Source organism: Populus nigra, chromosome 2 (genome assembly GCF_951802175.1).
Source record: "Populus nigra chromosome 2, ddPopNigr1.1, whole genome shotgun sequence".
NCBI lineage: Eukaryota > Viridiplantae > Streptophyta > Magnoliopsida > Malpighiales > Salicaceae > Populus > Populus nigra.
In genome coordinates, this window is record NC_084853.1 from 40,004,458 (window position 1) to 40,032,272 (window position 27,815).

The window sequence follows — 27,815 nt, forward strand, 5'->3', positions numbered from 1 at the left end:
AATAAACACTCATATAATTTAGCATCAATTAAATATCAAGATGTTTTTTTTGAAATTGTAATAACTTCATAGAAAGCAAATCAAAACAAATTATGAAGAACACTTAAAAATTGATTAAATGTTGAAAGATGAAATTGATTAAAAAAAACCCAATTGAAAGAAGAAAAAAAGACAAAAGATGGGATTTAAAAAAAAAAATTATTTGGTATTGTTATTAAATTGAACCCAACAAGTCAATCTTGAAACTTTTTGGCCTAACTCCCTGACTAACCCAAGTTTATAATTAACTTGCACGCGAGTTTACTCTGTGTAACCCAGTTGACCTAGCAAATCCAAAGGAATCCCGGACAACCAGTAAAAACATGGTTTTGTTTTTTAAAAAAATTCAACATAATTTTTTTTTAATATTGAGATAATGATACATTGGATCGACTCGAGTTTTGCGGCTTAACTTGCAAAACTTGTAACTCGAATCATGGAGTTCACTAGATTTAAAAACTTTATTTTTTAAAACATAGTTTATTTAATGATATAATAATAAAAATAAATGTTTGTAAAAATTAAGTACCTACCAAATGACATAACGTTTATTTGAGACTTGAAATGTAATTAAATAATTTTATTGTACTTAAAAATTGAAAAAAATATTTATATTCCTGATTGTTGTTTTAATCACTAATAAACTATATAAAAAAATAAAAAATACTCCCAACACAAAAACATTTGAACATTTGAATTTGTGTTCGGTTTTCTGGATTGGGTCAGTATCTGAATTATCTGTGACACGACCACCAGTACAACTAATTTATTTCGTTCTGTCTGTTAGTCTATACGGCCTACTTTTTCTTTTTTTGGATTTTTTTATTTTCTGTAAATGTATTATCAAGAGAGGCATAACTTAAAAGGAATTGATTGCATTCGAGGATCACATCGTGATCATTTTTGTGACCGAATGATTGCGCATGCAGTTTCTAATTTTATATATTTTGCTGTTTATTGCTACTTTTGAGCATAGTTTTACGATGGAATTTTGGATATAAAGTAAAAAAAAATAAAAATCAATCATTACGGAAATAATTATCACAACAACCATTTTTTAAAATATAAAAATTAATTTTTAAAATATTTAATATATAAAAAATTGAAGGGTGATTTGTAAATAGAAAGAAAGAAAAACTATTAAACTATTAAATTATTAATAATAATTGAAGAAAAAGAGATGAAAAAAATTATTTTGGGGTGTATTTGGAGGGGAAAAAAAGAAAATGAAAAGAAATTTTAAGAAATTAAGGGGTTAAATTATATCCTCCAAGGCTCCAAGGATGAGGGTATAATTTAACCCCACTTTTGGTTCCTTTGCGGGTAAATTTTAAAAACTATCTCTAAGAACTTTGATATATATATATATATATATATATATAAATGAAAATTTAATTTATTTTTGTGAATCCGCAAACATCCCATGTGCCAGACACAGACTAAAGAAGAGTCCCGCCAATTTATTTTTGTCATGTTCGTGCAGAAGACAGAGTAGATGATATCAGGAGTTGCTTGAAAATTGAAATGCGTGCCCTAAAAACCCCATGCATTACATATTTTCCAGACATCATGGCCTTTTACAGAACAAGTTTGATTGAGCTCATGCTGCCTTCAACGGCCCATCAAACAAAAACTTAAGGCAGCAATATTCTCGAACAAACTTGGCAACTCAGTATCAACACTCCAAAATCACAATATATTATTTACTATACACTTTTTTTGAACTTTAAATTGTTCCCACACATTTACAGTCATGAAACCGAGTGACGCCTTCTCTTCTGGAATAAGAACCTTGTTTCTGAATTAGCCTTGCCCCCTAGGGGCTTAAGACCATTGATTCGAAATAGGGTGTTAAGCTTGCTTAATTTTTTGGTGAATGATTTGAACAACTTGTTTGCAGGGTGAGTCCTTACCAGCTCCTGTTTCATGGACACATGGTCCTTCTCGAGATCAGTCAGCCTCATTCTCATTCTTGCTACTTCAAGCTTCAGCTCTCGGTTCTCTCTTCTAACCGATGCATAATTATCTCTTGGAGAGATGGCTCCACTTCCTGCACCACTGCCTGAACGTTGAGGGAATTGACCATTTAATGCACCAAAGAATAACTGGTTGTGTCCCCCGTTCATTGCATTTCGGAGCCTGATCTGTTCAAAGTAGAGCACTTGGACTGCCATCTGTACAGGTAACCTCTCATTTTGTGCAGCATGGCTGCAGGCTTCTTGAGATAATTTCTGGCAATCGATGGTCTTGCAGAGTCTGTAGCGTTCAGAATCTTTAATGTTTGGATGAACCTGTAAGTAGATCATGAACAAAACACAAAATGGTGTTCAAATATTATACATGAAAAATCTAGAGGCATGCAGATGAAGTGGACTGTTGAAATAACACTGCTTCTGTGAATACAAAGAGAGAAAAGTAGGAAGAGCTGCAAACCTTGAGGAAGATATCCACAGCTCTGTACAATCCATCACCAACAATACGAGCATGGTCTGGAAGTAGTTCCGCTAATGCTATAAACTTTGATGGCAGCAAGTTCGAGTCTAGAGCAACTTCTGCGAGAAAATTATCCAGTAGCTTTGATACCTTTAGAATTGAGCTCTGTTTAGGAGAACCAGGGCTGTCAAAATCATAAACCATCTCACTTTCATCCCGTAAGTTGTTGTCTTCATCATCATCCTCATCGTCCAAGTTTAGAAAGATAGAGAAGATCCTCAAGATCGAATCAGTATCGTACATGGTGCAGTGGTTGTTTCCATGTGAATTTGCTGGTATTAGGATGTCCTCAAGAATTGCCTGATCTAGTTGAAGACCAATCCTCCTCTCCAAATCAGATCTGCAAGAAGTAGTTGCTGATGACGCTATAGCAGTTTTTAATAAACTTGAAAGAAAAGCCATTGGAACTGGACACTTTCTTGATTGGGTTGGTAGTAAGCTAACTATTGCTTCAACAATGACTCTTTGTTTCTTCTGCAACTCCAAATCCAAGAGACTTCCCTTAACCAATTGAGGGTCCCTGCCAACAAGGCCTTGAAGAGAATTATGGGCGTAGTTTATCAAAATTTTGCTAATCATATCCTGTTTTAGACCCTTTGATTTTACTGCGGATAATACTCTTTGGAAGAAATCAAGACTCAGCACTGCTAGTGATTTTCCCCACCAGTCTGATGGTGTTTCTGGTTCCATATGTGGCATACTTTTTGCAGGGAAGTTGTGATCAAGCTTTAACAAGCCAGAGGTCAGCTGCTCTTTGCATGCATTGCTTGCAATTGCATTGATAAGTCTACTGACCAGGTTGATCTCTTCCGAGATGGGCAATAGAGTTTCACAACGGTGAATAACCGAAATTGAACTTGATATGTTTGGAAGCACCATCTCCTTCAGATATGCTTCAGCTCGGGCTTCCAAGTTCTTCTCTGCGAAATCTTCTGTCATTTCCAGAAAATGGGCAGCACAACATAACATAGCAACATTTGATTGTGTAATCTCAACATTTACTCCATAGCAGAACTTTGCAGCAAGCTCGAAGGCCTCTGGTCCACCAGGTACAGCAGGGATATTTATGCGCGAGATCTTTGAGTCTTTCGCTTCTAGCAACAGTTTACGGATTCTTCCACTTCGAGAAACCAGAGGAAACTGCATAGAGTTTGAATAATAAAATCAATGCATCTAGTGAAGTATAAAGTTTCCTCTTGTTTTTTCTTTTCTTCTCACCATAGGACAATCCATTTATTTAACATTAACGTACGACAACATTAAACAAGTAGAAATTATTTTCGGTATTAAATACCACAAATGATGGCAAGGTGTCAGAGGTAAGAAGATCAGGAAGCTGTTTTAGATCCTAAATTCCTATTGTAAAATGCATGCCCATATGAGCGTACTAGATTTTCCTTACCTTGTGAAGTGCAAAGTTTGCAGCTCCTACTTCGACTGTAAGATCACTAGAAACATCCGAAATTGGCCTGCAAGACGGTAGAATGATTGAAGCGGGACTGCATAGAAAACAAACAAAAAAATCCAAAAAAAAGGAAATAAATGATTCCTACACGTTCGTCGGTGCCAATAATTTAGAGACCATGTAAGAGCTTCTACCATAGGGCTGAACTCCCATTTTTGAAACCATAAATCCCAAACAGATGCACTGGACAGTAAGTGCTCAAATTCTATCCATACACAAAATAGCTTAAGGACTCTATATGTAAGTGTTTCTGGACTAGATTAATCATGAAGTAACAACCTCATATCTCTGGACTGAATTATTCATCTTCATTGTCTGAATCGACAAAGATGGCCCAGATGGAAAACCAAGAGCTCAATTATTGAACGATGAGTGGGACTGCCCAAGCAGATTTGCAGCAGGCAGTACGGTTCTATTTTTGTTTTAAATGTAAAAAAACTGAACTGCAGAGTGCAGAACTGGTTGTTCTTGTGCAAAGGAAACAATTTCGAAATTTTGCCAGCCTACATAGATATGACAGGATGCATATGGGTCGCTTTGAGTTATGAGATAGCTGTGTTTGTCTCAAGAAATTATGTCATACTCATTGAACCACTGTACGGCCTATGGGATTTTTTTTAGATCTTATCCATAGTTAAAATAATCGAGCGAATCATTGAGTGGTAACAGGTAAAAAACTAATTGCAATCCATAAAATTGAAGATGCAAGATGGGAATGTATCTGCAGCCTCATGCCTTTGTCGTTCAATTCAGGCAGAACAGATGGAAAGTCAAGGTCATATGTTTGATCTGTCAAAACTGCTGTTTTCTTCTCTTAATGGCCGAGCATAATCAGCTATTGAAGCTCATAAAATTACTGGACCTACAAAAGGCATGCTGTTGGGGATTGTAAGGGAAGTCTAAGAAAGTTATTTATCTTCTTTTATATATATATATATATATATATATATATATATATATATATATATATATCCTATAATCAATCTACCAGATTCTGTTTTTGACTGATTAAAATCCAAAACTCTGAGTTTACAAGAATTGCAGGACTGACAGAAGACCAACTACTGAATTGTGCAAGGTTCTACATTTCAAGTTATAGAATATTTTTTTCATCAAAAAGAAAACAACAAGGTTGGAAGAATCTTTCAAAAACAAAAAATAAAATTTCCAGACCTCTTTTTCTGGGAATACACTTTACAGTTTCCAGCATCCTGCCTTAATTTTTTTTATTTCCATATTAATCAAGAAAAATCTGAACTTGATGAAGAAAAATCACGTCTTCCTCTGAGACTATAATCACTTTCTTACAATTCTGAACCCAATCAACATATCGAACTTCCAGTGATCTCTCTAATAACAAAAACCCTCTCAAGCATTATACTCTAGCTAGGTTGTGCAGCTGAAAACTCGGAGCAAGCATCAGAAGATTTTATGCTAGAACTATGAAATGTACATAGAAACAAGCGTCACTAAACAGCTAATTGGAGTTGATAGCTAGTGACATGAAGACAAGCATGGGACAAAGCTGGTTAGAAGTAGTTTAGGGAAGAAAAGATTACCATTCAGTAGCATGCCTTATACTTGAGCTTGGACGAAATGCTCTCTTCCCTGATATACTTGGCTTCAGTTCACCTACTGTAACCACACCCATCTCCTTGTTAGAAAAAGAAACCCGGCAATTCAGTCTTAGATTCCCGTCTGAAAGTTCTGCACCACCAACCCCACTAACTAACAAGTGAGTGTCTCTCTTTCAAAAATCTAACTGTTTTTAACAACCCATCTCTTGTTAGTACAAACCAAAACAGGAGTTATTATTCTTCTTCTGACAGGTTGTTCAAGGGACAACTCTCTTTCTTTATTTCTATTTAAAAAGAGAGGTGGAATTATGAGGTTGAAGTTAGGGTAAAATTCAAAACCATTTTATACACACACACACACAAAAAAAAACCTGGATATGGTATAAAAACTCATTATAATTAAAAAATTAACCTTATAAACAGTTCTTGCTGGCTCAATGTAAAGTCAAGAGTGAGGGTTTTTTTTTTTTTTTGTGGGAGGAGACTTATGATATATATACTTTAATCAGTGCTTACAAGGTGAAAGTCAAGAGCTTTGGAGGTGTGCAACAGCACTTTTCGGTGAAAGGCAGTGAGATGTAGTCTTTTTTGTTACATGGTTTTTGCTTTGAGAAATTTGCAGGAATCCTGAAGGGCTGCGGTGCTTTTAGGGGATGTAATCATGGCTAGTGAAAGCTACGCCCATAAAGATTAGCTTAATTTAATTCTATATTAAGTGTAAAGCTCGCAAAAGTGGAATGAAGAGAGGATGAGTTGGATAACATGTTGTAATGAGAACCACAGCACCCCAACCTGAACTGCTTTTTCATGGGTGATTAATGTATCCTATTTTAGTCTAAGATGCGAACCTGTAAGCTTTTGAGAGAAAGTAGTCTGCTTTTTGAGCGCTCACACGCCATAGTTACAGTTCGGACATTACAGTTCGGTTTCGTAGTCACTAAGAACATTGCATTAACTACCCAGTACAAAGAAGAGCTAAGCTATCTACAGGAAAATTAAAAAGAGGATGAGTTGTCAAATCGGATGATGATCCCATATCCCACGTTTACTAGGAGTCGAGGACCGACACGCGTACAGAACTCTCTTTCCATCTGTAAGTTTTGGATTACTTGCGTGGTGTTGGTGTAATAACGGTTATTTTTTAGAGAAATATTTAAATAATATTTTTTATTTTTAAAATTTATTTTTTATATTAATAAATTAAAATTATTCAAAAAATATTAAAAAAATATTTTTAAACATAAAAAAAATTAAAAATTTTAGATTTTTAAAACATACAGCGAGTTGCTTTTCCAAACATTCTCTTCATATGATCACAATAAATTAATGAAGATGTTGAGCATTAAAAATAAATAATTACAAAATAAATCATTTTCAAAACTTTCTTGTGTTTGTTTACTATAGAAAATACTTTTCAGTTAAAGACAAATTTAGCTTAGGTTTTAAAAAAGTATTTTCCTTTTACTTTGGACAGAAAATACTTTTTAGAAATTATAAAAAATTCATAATTGTCTTGTTGTTTGCTGATTATATCAAATTTCATCATCAATCTTTTTCATTACTATATATTTTGTTTTAAATCCTTTTTAGTCCTTATTGTTTTTGTTTTTATTTACTTTTCTCTTATCATTTTCTTAATTGAAAATTTTTATTTATTATATTTGATCTCTATTTTTTTAATTGCTATTTATATTTATTTAAAATAATTTATAAAATTATATTAACACATGCTCTCACAAGCAAATACTAGGAGTTAATTTAGAAAGGAGGTTACCACCCTCCGAGTCATGTTTGATTTAGAACTTTGCCTCAAACAAAGCTTGGTGTGTGTATGTATATATGTATATATGTGGGTCAGTAGACATCTAGTGTTGGCATGTATGAATTATGATGACTGTTGGCTTAATCATAACTTGAGATTGCACGATCAGTGGTAATAATGATTCCATCAATTCCAGCCTTTCTGCGGCTGGTGATGTTATCAATAACACCTAATTAATTGGTAGCTATATATAAAAAGTTCATTAATCCTGTGCTATTTGCCTTTGAGCTCTTCTTTCTTTAAGATACTGGGGTCTCTGCTAATTCCTCCATCCTTACAGATTTTGCAGGCGTAGAGAGAGGGCTTGGCTGCTTTCTTCTTCTTTTTTTGAACTCTCTTGCCTTCTGTCTTGATTTTGCCCCTCCGTTGAAACAGTCAGCATCTTATTTTAATGTCTAGAATCGAATGCCGTCCATGGCTTTTGCCAAATGACTAAGCCCTGTAGACCAGGAGTGTGTTATCAGGCCTAAGATCTGGGATTGATTTGTCTGAATTGGACCAAGAAAGGCCACGCAGAAGGCTGGCATATTTTCTGGCTGTGTAATGCTGTGACATGATGTTTATTCTATTCACTTTCAGTGCAAGTTCCACTACATGACACTACTTGGCGCCAATCAGAAGACTTAAATAATGAGACTGCTGCCTGAAGAAACAATAATGGAACTTGATCAATGTGGTGTACAGTGATAAATGTTTCAAATCAAGGTTTGTTTTTTTTATGGTTTCAGTTCGAATTATATGGTTGCTTATATTATGATTACTGGAGGTTTGTATGATTATTAACTTCATAGCCTGTAGAATTAATCGAGTTACACATAAACTAACTCGGATATCCATATTAAAGTAAAAAAAATAATGAGACTTGCTGTCTCGAGTCAAGAAAGGTGACAAAATATTTGAGGAGCTATTTCAGCTCTCTATTCACTACACATGCAAACAGGAAGCAAGGAGACGATGGCCTTGTGGGTTTAATATTTTCACTTATACGGCAGTGCTTACCACTAAAGTATTTGTGCGTTTCAACTTTTGTGTCTTTATTGTATGTTAAAACCAACACAATAGCCCCACCATACTTTATGGTGCCCTCTTTGCTAATGTAACGTTACCATTCCGTTACATGTAAATATTAATTTTTTAAATCAAATCATGATTTAACTAAATATTCAAGTTTCTTTGAACTCATCAGTTTAATTAAATCATATTAAATAATTTTTATATAATATGATTTAAAGCTAAAATTAATTAAAAAAATATATATAATCATGAGATTTCTAAATCAACTTGTTAAATTGGGTTTAATAATGTTGTGAATCATCTGATTCATCTACTAAAAAATATTTTTTTATTTTGGTAATTTTCAAATAGTAATTTATTAAAAATTCAGTTTTGATAAACTTATTTTATTTTATGTCTTGCAATTTTATTTTAATGTTTTAACTAATTCATCCATGCTTATTTTAGCATTTTGATGTTTTATCCCATACATATATATATATATATATATATATACATATATATACATACATACTCAGAGAAGATACATTTCTATTTCAACGCCAAATAGGTAATTAAAAAAGAAGACAAAAAAACACCCTTTTTTTTGTTTTTTTATCTCTATGCGAGCCATGGTATGTGGAGGGAGCAAAAGGTTGAGTGAAAGCCAAAGGGGGAATTGCACATGAAGGGAAAAGGACCTTTGAATCATTAGACAGACGAGCAAACTCTGTGGTTTCAATTATGGTTTGCAGAAAACATGTGAGCCCACCATTTTTAATCCTATGAAGGGCATGATTCTACATTGCATGCCATCAGGCTTATTGATATGATCTTGCTTGTCCAAGCCTACGAATTATTGCCCAATAAACAGCATGAATAGACCTGAAACTGCCCCTTTACCACAAAACCCTAAGCTTTATTATTATTAGACGCAGAAAAGAGGAATCCCACAATATCTTTGATATCTTATACTTGAACTCTGTGCTCTACAAGAGTTAAGAGACAGAATAGTGGAATTTCTAGGATCAGGACTACACGTGGGCCTCTTACTATTGCAAACAGCATTCATTTGCCAGGCCTCCTTTTATTGGGCTGCATGATGTCGCATCAAACTTGCCAACCTGGTAGAATGAATGTTGCTTGTATTTGCAAAATATTAATAATACTTTTTTTTTTTTGGAACAATGGCAGATCCAATGGTCATGAAAGATGCTTGTGATTTTTTAGGTTTTAGGAGTTTTGTATTAATTTAATCTAACTTTAAGGTTGTTCCAACGTATAATACATTAAAATGGATTTTGCAAAGGCACATGCCTAGGCATATGATACATAGTAGAATAGCAAATCATTCTCAGGTTATCTGTTAAAAAGCTATCCACTCTGAAAAAAAGAAGATAATTTAGGGCTCGAGGATTACTCATTACAATATCATATAAGAAACTCATGACGCTAAGCATCTAGTAGGTGGTTCAATGGTATGAATTTAAAACTAAAATGTTTATTTCTCTTGTGGTTTCAGGTTCGCGTCTTATAGTTGCTAATATGATGGTCCCTGAAAACTTACATGGTCGTTAACTTCAGGGCCTGTGAGATTAATCGAGGTGCGCGCAAGTTGATTAGGACACCCACGTTAATTAAAAAAAACTCACGACACCCTGGAAATTTCAATGCAAATTGCACATTTCAGATAATTATGTGCATGAAAAATAGGATATATATATATATATATATATATATATATATATATATATATATATATATCACAATAACATCATCAAGCTTACCTTCCAATAATTTTATCCATAAGTATATTGATACACAACTTATACTTACATATTAGTATGGTTACAATATCTTATAAATTACATGCATAAACTTGTTTGCAATATAATTGTTAGATAATACTAGTACCTATCCGATAGAACAAGTCAAGCAGCTCGATAACCCTTTTTATTTGAAGCAGAGCCTTAAAAAAAGATACTTGTAACACACAAGATCACGAAAATTACAATGAGTATTTATATTATCATGATTACTATATTTTACAACTATATGAATGAAACCAATATCATTAATCTTTCAATAAGCACATCAATCCATGCCCTTTTTAATGTAATACTTTCATCTTATCAGCGTAATTAATTCATTCCATCATTTCTTAGCACCCTTAATTCATCCCACATTTCAACTCTTAATTACAATTTTAGGCCTTCTTGGCTTCCCTGAACATTTATTTTATTTCAACTAACTAATTTTGGTAATTCATCTCATCACCCATTATATCATTATTAGCTCATTAATATCACTTTCAATTTCAATGCTAATTACGTTCATTATAGCTCATTCATATAAATTTTCAAACTCAATATACTTTTAGTCTATTTCTGACTTACATATGTATTTCTTTCATTCTCATATACTTAACACTCATCTGGTTCCTTCAAATATATTTTTTTCATCTTAAATGTTTTTTCGATTTTTTTCTGTTCTCTTATTGATTTTTTTCATACAATAAAGATGAAATAAATTGATGGGATTTTTTTATATTATATAAAAGTTGGGTGATAATATTTTTTTTTTTCATTTGAGGTTGGGTTGGGTTGAATTGCTTTTCTCTTAGCCTTCAGTCCTGCTGCCAGATATTTTCAATTTTATTTATTTGTCTCTTTAGATTTTTTTTATGTTCTCTTATTTATTTATTTATTTCATACAATAAAAAGAAAATAAATTGATGAGATTTTTTTTATATTGTATAAAAGTTGGGTGATGATAAAATTTTTTCATTTGAGGTTAAGTTGAATTGAATTTCTTTTTTTTTAGTGTTGGGTCATGCTGCCAAAATGACTCAATAGTGTTGGGTCCTGCTGCCTAGTAGGACTCACTAGCATTGAGTCCGGTTGTTTAACTAAATCCAGTAAATTTCAACTTCTTGGCCACCAGACCCAATGCTATTTTGGGTCTAGCATTGCCGTCAAGCCCAAAACACTTAATATTCTCTATACTCTTTGTATTTTTTTTACATTTGAAAAAAATATTATTGACCCGCTACGGAGTGCAGACCAATATGCTAGTATTTTTTTTATTTTTCGTGAAAACAGAAAAACCACCATATAATTTTGAAGTTCATAACATAAAGCAATTTTTTTATAAAGTAAAGCAAAAATAGAGATAATAATAATAATAGTAGAGATCACAGAGATGCAACCACAACACATACTGGTACTTATTGTTTTTACATTTAGTTGGGTTGTAATGTATCCTTGAGGATATCCTTTTTGGTTGATCCACTTAAACCAGGGGTGAATTAAGAACACAAACACTAAACACTCGTAATAAAGACCTAGACATCATTATAAGCTACTTTCACCATACTTGCTCAAAAGTTAACAGGACAGCCTGTTTAACCAACTGAACAGTAGATGAAAACTTAATAAGAAAAGGACACCAAAAATAAAAATGTTGTTATTGAGTTGGCCTGAAAGACATTATCATGCCCTAAAACACCAATTATCATCAATAATAAAGTTTAAAATTTTTTATTAAAGAAATCAACTTTATAGCAAGAACACTTCAATGAGGACTTAGAGATTAGAATACATACCCTATATAAGGACTTCACTTAAAAAAAGTGAGGCTTTAATTGAAACATAGAAAAGATCAAGTGCAAAAGATGAAGTCCTATAAAAAATTGATCCTAGAACAACTAAAAAGCTGGATGAATCAAAATTAACTTTCATTTAAAATAAATATATAAAAAATTTAAAAAATCATAAAGTTCAATATAAAAAAAACTTCAACCTTGAAGGATTGAATTGAAAAAAATAAATAAATTCTCAACTAATCAAATGTTAAAAGATGACATCAAATAAAAAAAAATATCAATTCAAAAGATTTGCAAAGTAAATTCAACAAAAAAATAACAACTAAAAAGAACCGAGATAACCGAGATTATTTTTTAAATTGGTAAAAAAATTATATAGAAAGCAAATAAATAAAAATAACAGAGCCTAATTTCTAATTGAATAAATGCTGAAGTCTGAAATTGAAAAGACACGAGCTTAAAAAAAATATAAGAAAAAAAAAAACAAACCTAAAAGAACTTTGTAAACCTGTGTTAATCTCTAAATTTCACATCTCATGAAATCCTATACTCGGGCTAAAAAAAAAAGCTCAATTCCCAACGAATTTAATGTTGAATTAAGAAATAAAAAAATAAATTTAAAAAATTATCAAAGTAAAAAAATAGCAATAAGAAGAATAAATATCAAATTTGATATTAAAAAAATTAAAAAATGATGAAATTGTAAAAACAATCAATTTAAAAAACTATTTCAAATAAAAAAATAGCAAAAAAAATCAAAATCAAAATTGAAAGATGAAAAAAATTAAAGAGGGATGAAATTAGAAAAGATTTTCAAATAATACAAATAGTAATCAAAAGTACATTGATCAAATATGAATAAATAACAAATTAAATAGTTGCTTTGGAATTTTGAAAGGGTATGTATTGAAATTGAGGATATGAAAAAAAGAAAAATAAAAAATAAAAGTTGCGAAAGCCAAACCAAACCACCATTGGCCATACGTCTTGCCTTATAATGGGAGAATATTGAGATGATTTAAAGGCTGCTGCACAAGGTTGTGTTTGGCACTCAATGACCCCGATCACATCGCCTATGCGTCCACATAAGCGTTAACAACTTATATATATATACACTTCTTAAATTATAAAATTGCCCATAAACCAGAGTTTTTAAACTCGGCTCGGGTTCCAGGTTTTGACCGGGTTGTCGGGTCGCTCGGGTTAATTTGGTTTTTTTAAATCAAAATGACATCATTTTAGTAAAAAAACAAAAGTCAACGAGTTGCAACTAGATCTTGTCGGGTCATCGGTCACCCTGGATTTTGACTTTCTCTATTTTTTCAAACTTGGTCTAGTTCTAGCTCTGGGTCAGTCAGGTCTAGGGTCGATCCATTGGACCGGGCCGGATTTCAAAACTATACCATAAACGAACTATCTAACAACAAAAAAAAAAAATTGTGTAGAGATACAAAAATACCCCTAAAAATAAGACAAAGAAAATTAATATCTTAAAGATACTTAGTCATTTAACTATTTAAAAAAAATACAAAAAAGTTCCGGATCATTAATTTTTTAAGTTTAATGATAATTAAGTAATTATACTGAGCCTAGATGTTTCTAATAAAACATAAAATAATTAATCGACCATATAAAAACATTCAATTATCCATAGTAAACTATTAAAAAAAAAGAGATTAATCCACGACAAATCAAGGTATTTCCTTGGTACTTTTTCAACATGTTTTAGGTTTTCTCTTAGTTAATTTCGAAAAAAAAAACAGTTAAATTACTTTTTAAACACAAAAATCAAAGAGTAAGCATTAACTCAAATGTTAAATATCCATTAAAAAAGAGAGAGGATAAACTAACCAGGCTGTGGGAAAACGCAGGAAGATCTGTGGTGATAACCTAACCCACATCACTCGAACAGAGACCCGCCCTTATCAGTTCCTCCATAGCTCTCTCTCCCTGTCAAGTTCAGGTCTTAAAAAGATAAGAAAAGGGTGAAAAAAAAAAAACCTCTTAATTTTTTATCTGAAACTTAGCAAACAGCAAGCGAGAAGAAGAAGAAAAGGCATGAATAATAGCTTAGCAACGACGAGCTTAACAGCTCGAATGTCCCCAACAATACCACACCCCCACCATTTTCGCCGAACCCCAAGTCGTATCTTCTTCCTACGACCCTCTCTTTCTCGCAGCACTACTCCAAGAATCGTTTGCATGGCGGTGCGTTAAAAATGAATGAGCAATTGATTAAGACTCTGTAATTAAAAGTAGATATACTTATTTCTGTTTGGTTATGATACAGGAGCCATATTTGATAACCAAGCTGGAATCTGCTGAGAAGACTTGGAAAGAATTGTCCGTAAGTAAATTTGCCTTAAAAAAAAATAATTTGATTTTTAACAGGAGGGAGGTTTTTGTTTTTAGATTTTTTTTTTCTGATTGTGTAGGTGAAGCTGGGTGACCCAGATGTTGTTTCAAATCCCAGTGAATATCAAAAGCTGGCTCAGTCTGTGGCTGAGCTTGACGAGGTATATCCCATTTCTCTTCTCTCTCTTTTTTTAAAAAAATTATCACTCCATATTTTTTACTCAATTATGATACGCTATTGTATTTTGTTTGGATAATTAGGTGGTTTCAATTTTTAAGAGATTCAAGGATTGTGAAAAGATGCTAGAAGATACTAAAGGTTTCGACTTCTTTTCTCTTAATTTATTTTTATTTTTATTGTTAAAAAAAGAAGGAATATAAGATTGAAGGAGGTTTGGACTAATAATCCATGACAGCTTTAGCGAAAGAGGATGGAAATGATGAAGACATGGCAGAGATGATAGCATATGAAATTGAGTCATTATCCAGTGAACTCAAACAGCTTGAAGAGAAACTTACGGTTTTATCCTTTCTATGTTGTCATTATCATGTTCAGTTTCTAGTCTCTTGGATAAGTTCTTTTAATAGTTTGCTTGTCCAATTATTTTGATGAAATGTTCTGCTTATCTTATTTCAATCTTGATAGCTTGGACAAAAATTACCACTGTCATTTCAATTTGAGACCTTTTGTAGAAGTGTCCTTTTAGTTTCATCATTGATGTTGAGTCTTGCAGTTTCAAGGGAGATGCTGTGCTCATCTCATTCTTGCCATCACATTCCTGTTGTTGTTTTCAGTTATTTTATCTTGCTTTTATTTTACTTTGGAGTTTAGGGTCTTATTTTCGCATCTCGTGTTGATAGGTATTACTGCTTCCCAGCGATCCTCTTGATGCAAGGAATATATTACTTGAAGGTATATATGCATATTATCCTTTTCTGTCAAATACAATGCACTATCTAATTGTTTGTGAATCATGAATGTAGGTGATGATGTATGTGTATGTCATAAAGCTGTTTTAGTTCATTTACATCGAAATTGTTGACTACCTAAATTTTTTGAAATTATGGACAAAACAAGAGGCGGGAAGTGCTTGTCTTTAATTTATGATTACCATAATCTTGGATGATTATTTTTCTTCTGGAATGTATTTGTGGATGTGGATTAAAATTATGTCCTTTGTATGATCATGTTTTATTTTATTTTATATCCTGGAGTTATTCTGGTTATGCTACAGCATACATGCTTTGCTTATTGTGTACTTGATATAGAAAGAGTTGATGCAGTTCCTCGTGCTCAATTTCTGGTGCCTATCCTCCGAATTATCTTCATTTCACTCACTTTATAGATCTACTTGTTTTCTTCATTTGCAGTTAGGGCAGGTACTGGTGGTGACGAGGCTGGACTATGGGCTGGTGATCTTGTAGGTACATGCTTCTCTCAACCTTCCAAATTTGTTATGTAAAAGTTTCTAAACCAGAAACTAGTGGAAAGTAGACTAGAATAAAAATTTTGGGTGTAAAAATGGGACAAAGATTGCGATGACTTTCTGGAAAAGTACGAAGAAATAAAATGATTATGCCTGTTGTCTTTCTAGATGGAGTAACAATATTGTTTATTGAGTATTTAGGTGTTCTTTTCTTTCTAACAATAGCTGAACAAAAATTTTGGGTTCCCCTGCTAATAATGTGGATGTGGTTGTTGCTGTAGAATCAATTTTATTATTAAGGGATTGCTGTTCTATCTATATACTTGCACTCTTTTATCTTCTTTCCCCTTAGTTTCACTAAAACATTCGAGCACACCCTTATACTACGCATCTTTTTCAATGCTAAGGTCCGTATGTATCAGAAATACAGTGAGCAGAACTCTTGGAAGGTCTCTGTCATTTCAAGTTCTGAGGTAGGTAATAGTGTTGCTGCTGTATCAGCTAAAAACATGCAAGCCCTTTTCTTTTCTTTTTTTCATTTTGACTGGCCATAATCCTTTTTAAGGCTGAGAAAGGCGGATACAAAACCTATGTGATGGAGGTCAAAGGAAAAAGTGTCTACAGTAAATTGAAATACGAGTCTGGTGTCCATCGAGTTCAACGTGTTCCTCAAACAGAAGCACAGGGGCGTGTGCACACTTCTACTGCAACTGTAGCCATCATGCCTGAGGTACATTACATCATGCCTGAGCAATTTTTTTTCTATACATGTGACAGTGGCAAAGCTTGGAGGAATTGCAAATTGCTCACTTAAATCCTGAATTTGTTTTAACAAAGTTTTCACGTGTAAGGAAAATATCAAAGTGGTTCCATAATTTCTGAACATGGTTTATTTTTTGCTTAATTATGTGTTCAATATGTCACTGTGCTTGTAAACTTCATGTTAGCATTTATGTCCTCTTCATAATCAGCATGTCTTATTCTTTGTGCTTATGCTTCATGTAAACTAGGTTGATGAAGTTGAGGTGGTGATTGATCCAAAAGAATATGAACTCACAACAGCAAGATCTGGAGGTGCTGGAGGTACGCAACAGGAAAGCTTGAGCTAACATTTCAGCATCAGACTATTAGTTCTCCATGACTTTCATTCTCTCTCCAGAAAGAAAAAGGAAAGAGATATCTCTGTAAACATGTTCCTTTTCATGATTGTCCCACAGGGCAAAATGTCAACAAGGTGGAGACAGCTGTTGATCTTATTCACAAACCAACGGGAATCCGCATCTTTTGTACTGAAGAAAGGACACAACTTCAGAATAGGAATCGCGCTCTCCAACTTCTGCGAGCAAAACTGTGAGTAATAAGTACCCAAAACATGACTTTATTCTGCAAGTTCAAGTTGTTTTTGTTTCACACATTAAACTTTCTTAGTATAATTTTCATCTATGCTTCATTTCTTCAACCCTTTCCCTGGAGGAGGTAAATGATTAAACTTCCATGAGGGATTTACAGTTATGAGCATAGCTGCATTAAATGAATGATTCTATCATTTTGATTTATGCTCATACTTTTCTTGTACTTGTACACTTCTTATACTTATAGTTATTTATTGGTAGACTGAGAGATGGACTTAACACCTGAGCTGCATTCGTTGCTTCTTTTCTGGTAAATTTATAATAATCCATCAACCTTGTGACAGGTATGAGATAAAGGTCAGGGAACAACAAGAATCAATAAGAAATCAGCGAAAAATGCAGGTATATCTTGCTTCCAGGTCATTTAATATGCTCGCAAAAGTATCTATTATGGGAAGAAAGAACACTACTGATGACTGAGCTTTTAGTTATTCATAAAGAAATCATCTATGCATGAAGGTCATTAAAGCAAGTGTCCTCAGTTATATTTTCCAAAATGCAGGTTGGTACAGGTGCTCGTGCAGAAAAGATTCGAACATACAACTACAAGGTATGCTTATTGTTTTTGCTTTTGCTTTTCTACTTTGAGCTTAATGTGGTACCAATCGTGCTTTTCAGAAAGACGAGATTTCTTCATGATTATTAAGAGCCAAGTAAAATTGTATCAATGATGGATTGTAAATGGCCAAGATGTGATAAATGCTTCAAAGCTTTGTGAGAAGAAAATTGAGAAGACTTTGTAATTGATTGGTAATGTAAAATAAAGAGGTGGGAATTGCAGGTTTAAGAGTCACTTGGTGCTGTTAAATAGAACCTGATTGATTAATTGAAACCTGCCAATGTCTAGTTGGCTTCATTGATGTTGTTTGGTATTGAGACAAGTTTGAGTCCTCAAACCAAAAAATAGTGGAAGGTTATAACCCCTCTATTTGTTATTTCATCAGGATAATAGGGTCACTGACCACCGGTTGAAGGTGAACTTTGAGCTTACATCTTTTCTTGCTGGCGATATAGAGAATGCAGTTCAGGTATTTAAACTTGCAGTATTCTTCTTGTTTTTTTTTTTGTTGTTCCTTTTTTAATATGGTTTAATAATTAAATAGTTTACGTTTTCAAATGTAAGAAGAATATAACATTAAATCCACGGCCTCGGAAATGTTTGTTTCTTGCAGGCTTGTTCTGCTCTAGAGCAGAAGGAGCTCCTGGAAGAACTTGCAGAGTCTGTAGGTGCATCAGCTGGCGGCTGATTTGCAGCTTTTTGCCGGAATATGATTGTGAAACTTGATTTGTCAAGTAGTGGAAACCCTTGAAAAGAAATGCTGTTGAGCATGTGGAGGATCAACATTCTAAACATGGTTGTTTTTTATTTACGTACGGAGCAAATTTATTTGTATCCAGGATGTGAACTTCGGCCTAGTTTACAGGTTACGTAGACCATTATTTGATTTGTAAAAAATGTATTCCTCCTATTTTTTCCATTTAGCTAAAGGTGATTGTAGGAAATTACGTTGTCCGTCAATGCCATGCTTGTTGAGATGTGTGTTGCATGTTTTTTTTTTTTAAAAATGTTTTTCAATTAAATATATATTAAAATAATTTTTTTCAATTCTTTTTATATCAGCATATTAAAGCCATAAATATTAATTTGATTTTTTTTTCAGATAAAAAACAATTTAAATTTAAAAAGCAGAAGCTATGGGAAGTGTTTATTAATAAAAAGAAATTTTCTTATGAAAAAAAGAACAAATTTCTCAGCACATATTTATTAATAACAAGAAATTTTCTCCATTTCCATCCTCTCCCTCCTCCTATGCTTGAACTGTTTGGACTCTTGTTCGCTTCTAATCCATCACTCTTTTATTACAACTTGTAAATTATCATCATCACTAAGAAGAGCAACAAATTACCTGAACTCCTGTCGTAGTTCCTCCGTATTTGTTGGTCGTTTTCACATGCACAAGGTGTTAGCCATGGATGAAACTACGTCTTCATCTTCGTCTACTCACAAGCATTCTAACCGTCTCGCAGCTGAGCACTGTCCACATCTCCTTCAACACGCCCGTAACCCCTCCAAGTATATAAAAGAAAATATTTGTTGATGTCTCTTTGCTCATTCATTGATATATATATATACATATATATATATATATATATATATATTTTGGTAATGAATTGAAGGTCAATTGGTACCCATGGGGCGAGGAAGCACGTAGAAGAGACGTCCCCATTTTCTTGTCAAGTATTTGCCTTTTGCTTCCATCCACGTCCATTGGTTTATGTAAGGTGTCATGTTATGGAGGTGAAGTCTTTTGAGGATGAAGAGGTTGCTAAATTGTTGACTGATTCATTTTCTCCTGGAATTGTCAGCTACCTTTAATGGTCTCTTGGTGTTATTATTATGAGGGCTAATTGATGTGTAAATGGGACTTCTGGTTCTTGAGCTTGTTTAATTTTTCTCTTTTTTTCCCTCTGCCCTTGTCTGCTGTATGGCTGTTCCTGTACCAGTTATGAACACATTAGATTTTTCACAAATTGATTATTGCATTGAATTATGATTCAAATCAGTACCAAATTTTAATTTGTTTCTTTCAAAAATTAATTCTTGCATTGACTTATGATTCCAATGGTACCCAAGATTAATTGCTTTTGCTCAGTCTGTTGTTTCATAAAGGTGATAGGTTTTTTTCCCTTCTAATTGCCTAAGGAAGGAGATCAAACCACGAGAATCATTTTGGATTCGAATTAATTTTGATTTTTTGAGGTTTTTTTTGGGGGGTTTTGACAGTATATTTTAAAAGTTTTGGATAAAAAATAATTTTTAAATTAAAAAAAAAATTAAACTCCTAATTTTCTAGAAAACTCTAGATAGTAGATGATGCATTATTTATTGTTTTTTCTATTAAAAAAAATGATCCACCCCTTTAAAAAATTGGAAAACAAATAAGATAGGTTCGAGTGCACTGGTTGGGCTGAAAAGCCCACGCATCTAGGCTATTTTTTTAATGCCCAGACCTACACAGCTAGGCTCTATTTTTTTTTATATTTTATATTTGGCTTAAGAAAATTATAAAACAAATTATTTAACCCAATTGAATCTATTTTCTAGAGCAGTTTGATGGGTTGATTCGTGACATTTATTTTTTTGTTTTTGTTTAATGTTTTTTTTGTCTCTCAATTAAAAAAAAATATAATTTCATCATTTATTATCAATCATTTATTTTTTTATTTAACTCTAAATTTATAATAATGCAATTTCACTTTTTGTTGTCAATGATCCACCTTTGTTATCTTGCCTCCACGTGTCTGTCATGTTTTTTTTAAATATTGTTTTACATAAAAAAAAAATCATGCGCTTTATTCTCGTGTAATTAAATAAAAAATAATTTTTGAAATAAAAAAATTATTGAATCCAATTACGTGCATAATTTTTGTCGTAGATTTACTTGGTCTACTAAGTTCACTCCGATTTTTAATCAAATTTTGTTTTTCATCAATTTTATCTTTTAAAATTGAATTAATTCAGAATTGAGCTTTCCAATTATTTTTTTAAAATTATCCTCTTAAGTTTTGCAGTTTAAACCAGGTTAACCAAGGTAAATCAAATATTTTTCTATCTTAGAATTAGATCAAAATATCTTTTAATTTATGATTAATTTTTTTTTTTAGAAAACACATTTCTAATACCTAAACCACTTTTTTCTCTCAAAAGAAATTTTATTACAACCCACAGTTCAACAATGGGCTAGTAGATATCTATTACCATTCTCGGAAAAAATCATGAGTGGAGAGGGTTGAGTGTTTGGGAGTATAATACAAGTTATTTTTTAAAATATTTTTTATAAAAAAATATATTAAAATAATATGACAACCCACAGTTCAACAATGGGCTAGTAGATATTTATTACCATTCTCGGAAAAAATCATGAGTGGAGAGGGTTGAGTGTTTGGGAGTATAATAAAAGTTATTTTTTAAAATATTTTTTATAAAAATAATATATTAAAAAAATATTTTTTTATTTTTAAAAATTTATTTTTAATATTAAAATAATAAAAATATATAAATTTTTTTTAATAAAATTAACCCACCTCTATTTTTTCCGCAATATCAAACTGTGGCTAATAGACGCTACGCTCATTCACTACAAGTATTCTTTAATCTTTAGCCTCCAAAAAGTGGAGAGCCAAGCCAATACCGATAAGGGCGAATAAACCCTGGCGAATGGCGGGGGTTTAAACCGACGGTACGCTCATTCACTACAAGCAGCGAGTCGCAAGCATTCTTTAGCCTCCAGAAAGTTCTAACATGGAGCTCATCCAAAATATCCGTTGTGTAAGATTGGACAATCCATCATCAATCTTCTCCTTTTCCCCTTCCAAAAGACACTTCTCCTTCTCACGAGAATTCAACAAAAACCCACATGTCTCTTTTCCAAATCAACCGCTTCCAAAACCAATCAGCTGCAAAATTTCAACAGAACAAGACTCTTTCACAATCAACTACCTCGTACATTCATGTGGGTTGCCCTTGGAATCTGCAATCTTAACATCCCAAAAGGTACAGTTTCAATCCCCTGAAAGACCAGACTCCGTTTTGGCCCTTTTAAGAAACCATGGATTCTCCAGAACCCAGATCTCAAGTCTTGTTAAAAAGCGCCCATTTCTTCTTTTATCCAATCCTACGAATACACTTTTGCCTAAACTTGACTTCTTTCTCTCTTTAGGTATGTCAAGGCCTCACCTTGCCAGAACTCTTTCTTCAGACCCAACCCTATTGACTAGAAGCTTGGAAAACCAAATTGTACCCTCTTATAACTTTCTCAAAACCATCTTGCGTTCTGATGAAAAGATTGTTTCTGCTTTTAAGCGTACCACTTGGATATTTCTAGAGGATCTTTCAAAGAATCTTATACCAAATCTTGAGCTTTTGAGAAAAGTAGGCGTGCCACATTCTTGCATTTCGTTATTGCTTACACATTTCCCTGAAGCTGTGATGGAAAATCATAAAGAGTTTAGTGAAAATGTAGAGGAAGTGAGAAAAATGGGATTTGATCCAAATAAATCAACTTTTGTGCTGGCTGTGCATGCCCTTTGTGGAAAGTGCAATAAGTCAATTTGGGAACGCTGTTTTGAGGTTTATAAGAGGTGGGGTTGGACTAAAGATGACATTCTTTCAGCATTTAGAAAGCATCCCCATTGTATGATGCTATCGGAGAAGAAAATCATGAAAGGAATGGATTTTTTTGTGAACAAGATGGGTTGGCCTTCAAAGGAGATTGTGCATTGCCCTGTTATCTTGTTTTTAAGCTTAGAGAAGAGAATTATCCCCAGGTGTAAGGTTATTCAGGTTTTGTGGTCAAAGGGTTTGATAAAGAAAGATATCAGCTTGAATACCGTGTTGCTTCCTGTGGAGAAGCGCTTTCTGGAGAGGTTTGTGACCAAATTTGAAGAGGAAGTACCTCAATTATTGAGTGTCTATGAAGGGAAGGTGGATCCTGAGGGAGTATGATTTGGACATGAAGAAATTGCTGAGATCCAACAGTTTTTAGTCTTAAATCAGAGCAGTTGTTCACTATATATACTGTTCACTTTGCTTGGTTTCTGACATTATTTATGTTTGCAAGAGCACTAATAGTCCAGTCTTGTTCTTTGAGAAATAGAATGTTTTTAGCTACTAAAAATCTATTTGTCCTTTGTGCTCTATATTTGCAATTGAAGTTACTTAAACCTTAAAATTTACTACTTTATTACTATCAGCTTGGCCTTCCTAGGAAGGTTTTACACGTTGGAACTTAATATTCTCTAAACTTGCGGTTTCCTAATTTGTGAGGTTTCTGGTGTCAGGAGCTCAGAAATTCCTAATTTATGATTGCTTCTTATAAATACTATTCAATCTGAGATTTAACACAGTTGCTGAGTGCCTTCTTCTTCTTCTTCCTCTTCCTCTTATAAATACCATACAGCTCAGGTAGTTGGCTCGAAGGTGGTTTCATAATGAATTCTTCTCTTGATTTGTGCTGTTCCATCTCTTCGGTATTCAGTTTAGTAATATATGATGCAATTTCGAAAAATCAATTTATAACTGGAAACGAAGTCTTTTTTAGATGTTTTATTCTTTTGTTTAGTCAACACAAGCGAAGGGAAGAGGGAACCGTGGTTCGGCTCAAAGGCCATCTTACCTGAGCACTCTAAACAGATCCCTATATGGTGGACAGGAAAAAAACCGCCCCTACAGATATTCAGAAAAAAACAAGCTTGAAATCTGATCCCAAAACTGGCAATCAGCTGAGCACCATATGTATCTACTATGATGCAAGGCCAAGAAATTTCTTTAGCTTTGAAGTAGCATTTTCTAATGTCAAATTCTCTTCAGCAAAGCCTCTGATCTCGTATATCTGTTCTTCCTGTGATGTCTAAATTGTACTGAAGATTTTTTGCGTAACACAGCCTCCCAAACCATATCCACAGCATCACCAGGCTGGGATGGATACCGATATTCAAATTGTGGAGCAATTTCCTTTAATCGTTCCCACAATATGGTCCACTGGTCTTTCTTAACTCCACGAAGAAGATACAGTAGGTACCCCTTTTTAACAGCATCAGATGCGCGAACAAATACACCGAATTCTGAGTAGTCTAGGACATCTTCAAATGGCAGCTCAATGCCATCACTTATTATCACAGGAACACATTGCCTCGCAATGGCATCAAACAGGCGATTGGAGGAAGGGGTATCCCCCGCAATATTTAGACAGAATTTGGAAGAAGCCATCCCTTGGCCTGCTTTATCGATCCCATCCCCTCGATAGGTTCCAAATGTAAAGTGTACATCTTTCTCATCTTTTAGAAGGTAGTAAAGTTATCAGGGAATAGCTCCTCCCTAAACCAAAAAGCATTCAAAATGCAAACCAATTTGATTGATAAGATGAACATAAAAATCACCAAACATATGTTATTATATAAATATCTCATAAATATGTTATAAAATATTTAATATAAATATCTTATAAAAATCTAGGTTATTTATGGAGGTGTGTACATTGTATAAAATATTTGTGTGGTTTTTTCAAGTATCATCAGAGCTCTCCAAGTCTTGCAAACAGATATGTTTAGGAGACTTGACCTAGCAAGAATAAGAGAGAAAATACTTATAGTGGGTAGTGCTACCTTTTATATATCATCAAAGCTCTCAAGTCTCGGTGACACCTTTTGTATGTACAATTCTTTGTAAAAGTAGTTTGTGGGCGTAATCTTGGAGCATAACTGTGGTGGTAGCTTTGTATAACTATTGGTGTAGCCACGTGAAGCATAGCCTAGGCATAGCTACCGACATGTCGTTGGCATAGCAATTGTTGTATCAGGGTTGTTCAGCCATTGAAAGAGCTTTTGAAAAACATGAATGAATTGATTTTTTGTTCATTTCCCATAGAACATGCCAATGATAATGTCCCAATATCCAAAATATGTAAATAATAGGTTATTTAGTATTTGGGATAGTAGTTAATTAATATGTTCAGATACTTGGATATCTTTTCTTTAGACTAAGAAATTCAAGGCTTATGGTAAAAGCTTGAGTATTTGCAAAAAAATAGTCTCAATCAAGGGAGCGACTTAAAGACCCTCTGATGATAAATTCAATATATTTATAAGAAAGGAAATAAATGACTTAAAATAACTTTAAATTCAGGGAACAAAGATGTTTGTTCTTGAATTTTAAGTTGGTTAATGCTTTGAAATTTATTTGAGTTTATCTTAAGAGATAAAAAGTTCTGAATTCTTACCTGGATGGTTCAGAGGGTATTTATACCTCATAAATCTTGTGTTTTTAGAGAGAGAAAAGGACTAGAAAACTCTTTGCTTTCGACAATATTAATGGGAGACAATTATTTCTTACATATCATTAATGAGATAGTAAGTATGGTAGATATCTTAAAAGACCTTGTCTACACTTATAAATATAGGAAAAACATTTAATTAATTTGAATAATTCACATAATTATTCTAGATGGAGAGACATAACGATAACGGTTTATCATGTCTTCAATACTTTTATTTTAGGGGATCATCTAGAATCAAATATATAGTTTTAAAACTTCTGAATCCAAATGCTTTGGGTCTAGCATGTTTGTCATACCTACGCTACCTGAGCTTGGCTAACTTCCAAGCCCAAATGCTTTGGCTCTGACATGATTTCCAAACCCACGCCACCTTGGCCTTGGCTGACTTCCAAGCCCGAGTTCTTTGGATTTGACATGTTTGAGAGACCCACGTCACCTTGAGCTTGGTTGACTGTCAAGTTCAAGTTCTTTGGATTTGGCGTGTTTGTCAAACTCACGCTACCTTGGGCTTGATTGACTACCAAGCCTAAGTTCTTTAGGTCTGGCATGTTTGTCATACCCATTTTGTTTTTAAGATTGTTTTTATTAATAAAAATCTATAACAAAAAAAAATATTAACTTATCAGTTGCCCCAAGCCTTTAATGTGTAATATTGCATTAAAGGCTTAAGAGATTTTTAGGGAGACAATTGGTCAATACACATCTTATCTTCCTTTAGAAAGAGGCGTTTAGGCGTTGTTAATCTAAAGGATTTTCTAGGGAAAAGGAAGCAAATAGTTTTTTGGAAAAATCATCTGACAACGCGCAATAAATATTATTGGCTTTTAGACCTCCTATGGTTATAATGAGGTGTCATATATCTTTCGTTCTTATCTTTCCCTTTTCTTTTAATTTTGCTAAACCTTTTTATTCTAGTATTCCCTGATTTATGAATTTTCAATTTTTCACAATATGAGAGCGATTTGACAGTAAAGAGGATTTCTTTGACTAGGTAAACCAGATCTTCTTTCCTTGTGCTTATGTAAAACCTCTTTCAATCTTTTCTTTCCTCTACCATTATGACTTCTAGAAAAGGGAAGAGAAATGTATTTCCTGAAGGTGGTTTTAGGTTTAAACCTGAAAATGAAATCACTCGTCAAAGATCTCCGATTAGGGGTGTTCAAAAAAATCGGTCAACCAAGAAAATCGAAAAAACCAATGAAAAATTAACCGAAAAAACCGAACTAAGATGAAAAACTGATTAAACTGATTTTCAAAACCATAAATTCTAATAGGTCATGTTTGGTTTCGGTTTTAAAACTAAAACTAACAAATCAAACCGGACCAACCAAAAACCTAAAAGCTATATAAATTAAGAGGGATATAAATAGTTAAATACTGAAGTTAACCTACCCCGAACATAACCTCTCTTGCCCTCACAAAAAGTCTTCGCCCTGACCCTTGAGAATATTTATCTCAATCTTCCTTTCCTTATCAAGTTTTAATTGCTCTGCTTTTGTCTCCATCTTAAAAGTCTCATATTATCTAGATTCTAGCCAAACACAAACCCACCTCTCCATCTTCCTAGCTTCTCTTCTCTCTTTACTTATGCACAAGTCGTCGTGATCCTTCTTTATTCTTGCAAGTTGCAACAGAAAAAGATGACTCCTTCATTAGAGAAAAGACGGCAAGGTAAATTTTAACCCGGTACTTGGGTTTGACCAGGGATCCAAATCATATCAACATGAAACAATGATTAATGATCGAAGATGAATTTATAGCTTTTGTTTTTTACTGTAACAAAGATGGATCTATTACAAAATCCTCTTAATGGTTAGCTAAACTGTATTGTTCCTCGCTTATCGGCTCAAGTTTGTAATAGCAGGAAATATAAAATTCCAAATAAAGAAAACTTAGTGTTTGATCTATGATGGGATTAGGTTTCCTAGTTTTATGACAAAAAAACCAAATTTAACCGAACTGAACCAGTTCGGTTTGAACCTGATTTCGGTTCAGTCCGATTAATATTTTACAAAACCAATATAACTCGGTTCAATTGGTTTTTTAAGTCTGAACCAAACCGAACTGTGTACACCCTTATCTCTGGCCATAAAGATTAGCCTTAAATCTGAGAAGGATGGTGTTTAACCTTCTTTTGCTTAAAGAAATGATAGGGGACATTCCCTATAATGTTTTAAACCTGAAAGGACAACTGAGATTTCCTAAGACTCCTGTGGATGACACATGAAGTTTAGTGACTTGGGACCTAGTAACCCTGGCTAATGCTAACCAGCTAGAAGATTATACAGTGGTCATCCCTGAAGCTAGGGATCGTATTTCTCAAGTCACTAGCAAATATGATGGAGGTAATATTATTATCATTACCCTCATATGTCTATATAAGTTTGGATACTAGTTTCCCTTATAAGGATTTGTAAATGATGTTCTGAGGTACTACAACCTCAGTCCTACTCAGATCCATCCCAATTAGTGGAACCATTCTATCCTTGTTTGATAAGTCATTGAGGATTATGAATGAGGAGCCTACGGTCAGGGTATTGAGGCAATGTTATACCTTGATTAGTAGCACTGAAAGGGGAACTTTCAATCCCTTAGGTTTTAGCCTTTTTCAATAGACAAAATGGGTATATAAAGAACACCTTGAGAGGAAAGTCCTCTCACTTAAAAAAATAGAGGGAGCAATGGGTGATAATGATGTTCAATGACACTACAAGATCTTAGGATGGGTATAGTCCAATATAGAGTTGTACCTATTGATCAAGGTATAACATTGCTCCTTATCCATAATCCTCA

At 33.4% G+C, this 27,815-nt stretch overlaps 4 protein-coding genes across 7 annotated transcripts; 2 read left to right on the forward strand and 2 right to left on the reverse strand.

Annotated features, from left to right (window-relative positions):
- Positions 1-1,564: 1,564 nt before the first annotated feature.
- Positions 1,565-6,457, reverse strand: LOC133683119 (BTB/POZ domain-containing protein At1g03010). 4 transcript variants are annotated; one of them, XM_062106647.1, is made up of 5 exons: positions 5,557-6,447; positions 4,086-4,859; positions 3,935-4,001; positions 2,473-3,672; positions 1,565-2,330 (listed from the first exon to the last, which is right to left on the reverse strand). In XM_062106647.1, the coding sequence occupies exons 2-5, from the start codon at positions 4,160-4,162 to the stop codon at positions 1,791-1,793; spliced, it is 1,884 nt and encodes a 627-aa protein (XP_061962631.1). In that variant the 5' UTR covers positions 4,163-4,859; positions 5,557-6,447; the 3' UTR covers positions 1,565-1,790. The 4 variants fall into 4 exon arrangements, with proteins under 4 accessions (XP_061962631.1, XP_061962629.1, XP_061962630.1 ...); XM_062106645.1 differs by lacking the exon at positions 4,086-4,859 and having other exon boundaries at positions 3,935-4,031; positions 5,557-6,457; XM_062106646.1 differs by lacking the exon at positions 4,086-4,859 and having other exon boundaries at positions 5,557-6,455.
- Positions 6,458-13,854: 7,397 nt separating this feature from the next.
- LOC133682600 (peptide chain release factor APG3, chloroplastic) lies at positions 13,855-18,706 on the forward strand. Its single transcript, XM_062106011.1, has 15 exons — positions 13,855-14,201; positions 14,284-14,340; positions 14,429-14,509; positions 14,610-14,667; positions 14,765-14,868; positions 15,210-15,261; positions 15,720-15,769; positions 16,183-16,248; positions 16,341-16,505; positions 16,786-16,858; positions 16,993-17,125; positions 17,472-17,529; positions 17,690-17,737; positions 18,132-18,215; positions 18,360-18,706. The coding sequence occupies exons 1-15, from the start codon at positions 14,052-14,054 to the stop codon at positions 18,432-18,434; spliced, it is 1,254 nt and encodes a 417-aa protein (XP_061961995.1). The 5' UTR covers positions 13,855-14,051; the 3' UTR covers positions 18,435-18,706.
- Positions 18,707-21,336: 2,630 nt separating this feature from the next.
- On the forward strand, positions 21,337-22,887 carry LOC133682030 (transcription termination factor MTERF8, chloroplastic-like). The gene has a single exon (XM_062105266.1). It carries the CDS (start codon positions 21,491-21,493, stop codon positions 22,691-22,693), a length of 1,203 nt encoding a protein of 400 aa, XP_061961250.1. The 5' UTR covers positions 21,337-21,490; the 3' UTR covers positions 22,694-22,887.
- Positions 22,888-23,542: 655 nt separating this feature from the next.
- Positions 23,543-25,585, reverse strand: LOC133682973 (probable arabinosyltransferase ARAD2). Its single transcript, XM_062106499.1, has 2 exons — positions 25,328-25,585; positions 23,543-24,043 (listed from the first exon to the last, which is right to left on the reverse strand). The coding sequence occupies exons 1-2, from the start codon at positions 25,583-25,585 to the stop codon at positions 23,543-23,545; spliced, it is 759 nt and encodes a 252-aa protein (XP_061962483.1).
- Between the last annotated feature and the right edge of the window lie 2,230 nt (positions 25,586-27,815).